The sequence below is a fragment of the Papio anubis genome, chromosome 12 (genome assembly GCF_008728515.1).
Source record: "Papio anubis isolate 15944 chromosome 12, Panubis1.0, whole genome shotgun sequence".
Taxonomy (NCBI): Eukaryota; Metazoa; Chordata; class Mammalia; order Primates; family Cercopithecidae; genus Papio; species Papio anubis.
The window spans coordinates 72898375-72902909 of record NC_044987.1 but is presented as its reverse complement, the minus strand read 5'-3'; the positions used below and the strand labels follow the sequence as shown (position 1 = coordinate 72902909).

At 31.9% G+C, this 4535-nt stretch overlaps 1 protein-coding gene across 1 annotated transcript; it reads left to right on the top strand.

The window, feature by feature from the left end:
- Positions 1–718: 718 nt before the first annotated feature.
- Positions 719–3657, top strand: PTH (parathyroid hormone). The gene is made up of 4 exons (XM_031653967.1): positions 719–760; positions 945–1053; positions 2846–2936; positions 3040–3657. Exons 1-4 carry the CDS (start codon positions 719–721, stop codon positions 3299–3301), a joined length of 504 nt encoding a protein of 167 aa, XP_031509827.1. The 3' UTR covers positions 3302–3657.
- Positions 3658–4535: the final 878 nt, after the last annotated feature.

Here is a 4535-nt window from a genome sequence, read left to right as displayed (position 1 = left end):
AGGAGTCCTAGATATATCAAAGACATTCAACGTGTTTTGATAGGTGGACCAGGCAATTATTGCTGGAGCAATATTTGAAGTCAGACATGTAGCAGCATCACGCCCCATTAGGTTTTGGAGCAGGCTCTCATCATCCCTTAGGGAACATGAGAATAAAGACTTAACCCCTGGGGGAAAATGCTGCAATGAGTTTTTGCTGTGATTTCAGATGACTTTGCAAATTAAAGTCAAGACTGGAGTTCAAAGAAGGGCTATATTTTTAGGCAGAAACTGAGGTAGTAAGAATCGGGTGTCATAAAGACCTTTGTTGAATTCCATCTTTTCTGCTTTCCAAGCCTAAGTTTCCTCATGTAAAAATGGGGATAAGTACCTACTTTAGTACTTTAAGTACTAACTTTAAAGGACTGCTGTGAAGATCTAGTGGGATAATGTACGTAATTAGGCATGCAGTTAGTGCTTATCAAATGTTGTTATTACAGATTAAGATGCACAAATAAAATATAACTTAAATAAATTTTAAAATAATTTCACTTTTGAAGCTTTTAAAGTAATTATGTACCAAGAGCATTTTCTCCAATTATTTTTAACAATTCCTTTAAGAAAAGGGCTACATCTGCTTTTTTTGAAAGATGACCAGAAGTGACATGGATTAGTTGAAAATGGCTTGTAAAATAAGCATAACATCTATGATTTATTATCATAAAATTGTACCAACAGTATGGTTATAACAAATATACTTATTTTTGGATTTTACTTTCAAGTAAGATAATGACTTTATCATAAATCTTTGAAATCAGTCTTTTCACAGTTTAAATTCAGATTCATTAATCCAGGTAGAATTTTTCTAGGTGGCATAATTCTGTATTTGTTAAAAGTCTTTGCATAAGCCCCTTTTCAAGCCAAATGCTGTTTTCCTTTTAGTATCCAACTAACCAAAACTTAAGAAGAGTGTGCACCGCCCTGTGGGTGTGTGTATGTGCTGCTTTGAACCTATAGTTGAGATCCAGAGAATTGGGAGTGACATCATCTGTAACAATAAAAGAGCCTCTCTTGGCAAGCAGAAGATCTATGTATAAAAGTCACATTTAAGGGTCTGCAGTCCAATTCATCAGTTGTTTTTGGTTTACTCAACATCAGTTCCTAATATACCTGAAAGAAGATTTTGTTCTAAGACATTGCATGGTAAGTAATCTTAAAAATTCACTTCTGAATCTCATGAGATTTTTGATAATCAAGTTATTATTTAATGTGTACCATTTCTACAAATACCATGTTGTTTCTTCAAGGTAAAATGCTAAGAGTGTTATGTTTAATATAAAATGTCACATACAAAATAAATTAATACCATTAAAATACTCTCAAATCACAAAATACGTTGTGATTAAAGTCTTCTGAGATACCTTGCTTTTTAAAAACTCATCTGAAATTATAGCAAAAAATCATTAAAATTTGGCATGCTATGCTTTAATATAATAGTATTGGTATCAAAATTTTGAAATAAAACAGGCTGATGGTGAATGAATAGTTCTGGTTTAAATAATCACTATAAATGTATTAAGTGGAGTTAATATTCTATTTTTCCTGCAGAGTATTCTTATTTAGATTATTTATTTTATGGCTCATAAAGAGCCCAATCTGTATACTAAAGTTGGACAAGCACAGTTTGACTAGTGAATATTTATTCCTTTCACATAAATGACAGTTCTATTCTGAAAACTGTATCTCCTTAATTTCATGAAATTGTATTACATGAATTTAAGGGTGTTTTGCAACAATTTTTCAGCTTTTTTTCATGATATTCTTATAAGAAGCCCATATTCCTGTGAAGACAAGGAAGCAAAGCAGAGATATCTGAGGTCACTAGATGAATATGACAAAGTAAGATTAGACTCCAGTGCTCCTGTCCTCCAGCTACAGTGCTTGTTTCTAACATAAACAGAAAAAGAAAATTTTCATGTTGCTCCATCAATAGCTTTATATTGTAGAGTAAACAAAAATGTAGCAGATTATATTTCCTATGCTACTTCTAAATGACGAGTTTCCCTGTAAAACAGGAGTACATAACTACTCTATGTGTATGTTAAAATGTAGTACACTGAGCATTAAGGAAAAGCACTTCTATAATAACAGCCTTTGCAAGTACTGAAATGCTGATTAAGGCAAGAATATCCTACATAGATGTGAAACGAAGAAAGAGACAAACGTTATATTAAAAGATAATTGTTAATAAAATAGGTTGAATAAATAAAATACAAGCATTCCATTTAGAGATAAAGCTCAAAATCCATATCACAAGTAATCAATCAGATGATTTTTAAATGTTTTGACACATTATTTTTAATGCTAGGAGAAATGTGCATTAATTTAGTGAAAATCTCTAAATTAGCACCTATTTGTTTGGTGTTTATGGTTATTATTACAATGCCTGAAATTGAAGTTTACTTAAGAAAGGGATTTGCTAAGTAAATAAACAGTGTTAACAATTTACACTATTAAGAAAATTAGCCATTTTCAAGCAAGTTATAAGCATTTAGGCATAATCAACATAAAATGCAGTGCGGGGGGGCATTCTCAAAAATAAACTCTTTCATTCCTCTTGTGGCTTAAGATTTATATATTAAAACTTGCACAAGAAATCTCCAAAAGATAGTTAGGAGTATAAAACTAATTTCTAAGTTAAATTATGTGTATATATAATGTATACTAGTGTATCCATAAAATAAAGAGGTTGGTTCCAAAAGCTTCTCATGAAAACCAACCCAATTAGTTAGTATTGCATTCTGTGTACTAGAGTTTTGAATATTAAAAGTATTTTAAAATACCTCCATTTTGCCTTTCCTTTTAGTGAAGATGATACCTGCAAAAGACATGGCTAAAGTAATGATTGTCATGTTGGCAATTTGTTTTCTTACAAAATCAGATGGGAAATCTGTTAAGTAAGTACTGTTTTGCCTGGGAATTGGATTTTTAATGTTGACTTTATCATTTTGAAGTGGGGAGCTAATGGGAAGTGGCCCTCTCTGTTTCTCTTCTTCCCAGGAAGAGATCTGTGAGTGAAATACAGCTTATGCATAATCTGGGAAAACATCTGAACTCGATGGAGAGAGTAGAATGGCTGCGTAAGAAGCTGCAGGATGTGCACAATTTTATTGCCCTTGGAGCTCCTCTAGCTCCCAGAGATGCTGGTTCCCAGAGGCCCCGAAAAAAGGAAGACAATATCTTGGTTGAGAGCCATGAAAAAAGTCTTGGAGAGGCAGACAAAGCTGATGTGGATGTATTAACTAAAGCTAAATCCCAATGAAAATGAAAATAGATATGGTCAGAGTTCTGCTCTAGACAGTGTAGGGCAACGATACATGCTGCTAATTTTTCAAAGCTCTATTAAGATTTCCAAGTACCAATATCTCTGATATAACAAACTACATATAATCCATCACTAGCCATGATAGCTGCAATTTTAATTGATGATTTTGATTCTACTTTTATGCATTTGAATTATTTTAATTATTCTTTTCTATAGTTTATTCTTTTTAAAGTATGTTATTTCATAATTTATAAAAGAATAAAATTGCACTTTTAAACCTCTCTTCTACCTTAAAATGTAAAACAAAAATGTAATGATCATAAGTCTAAATAAATGAAGTATTTCTCACTCATTGCAAGTATATCTTTTTGGTTATGATGGATACCCAGATGTTTACATTGATCATGACTAGGTAGAACAATACAAAGTATTTTTTTAATCATGTGCTTCACATTTGGATATTTTGAACATCAACCTTTTAGTATTACCAAAGTACGAGGTTTCCCAATTTTCAGTGGCTAAATACTGTTGTCCTCTTGGTTTCAGGAAAGGAAATAAAATGCTCAGCAAAAAAAAGGGGCATGAAGTGGTCTGAAACTTGAAAAAAGTATTTGCCCCTACATAAAAACCCACTAATCATAGTTCTAGTCTGGACCCAAAATTGCAAGAAATAGAATGTTTATATCTATTAGAAGATAATTTCATTCATTCATTTGTCATTTGACAAATATTTATTTAGTGTTTATTTATTTGTCATGTACTGTCTTAGGCACTAGCATACAATGGTAAACAAAACAGACATGGTTTCTGTCTTCATGAGGCCTAAGATTTAATGGAGAAGCCAGATATTATTAATTCATAATTTAGTTTGATAAGTGCTATGTAAGCACAGCACACGATATTGCAGGAGCGTAAAATACAGAGCCCTAATGTACTTAGATCAGTGCTGTCCAGCAGAACTCTCTGTGATGACAAAAATGTTCTGTATTCTGTGTTGTCCAATATGGTAGCCACATGTTCATTTATATAAAATGTGGGTAGTGTGACTGATGACTGATTTTTATCTACTTATTTTTATTTTCAATCCCTTGGTCAATTTGAACGATTTTAAATTTTAAATTTAATTTAAAACTAATTTAAATAAAATTATAAAATAAAAAATGTAAATAGCCACATATGGTAGTGGCTACTATACTGTACTGAACAGTATAGTTCAATCTCAAGATGATCC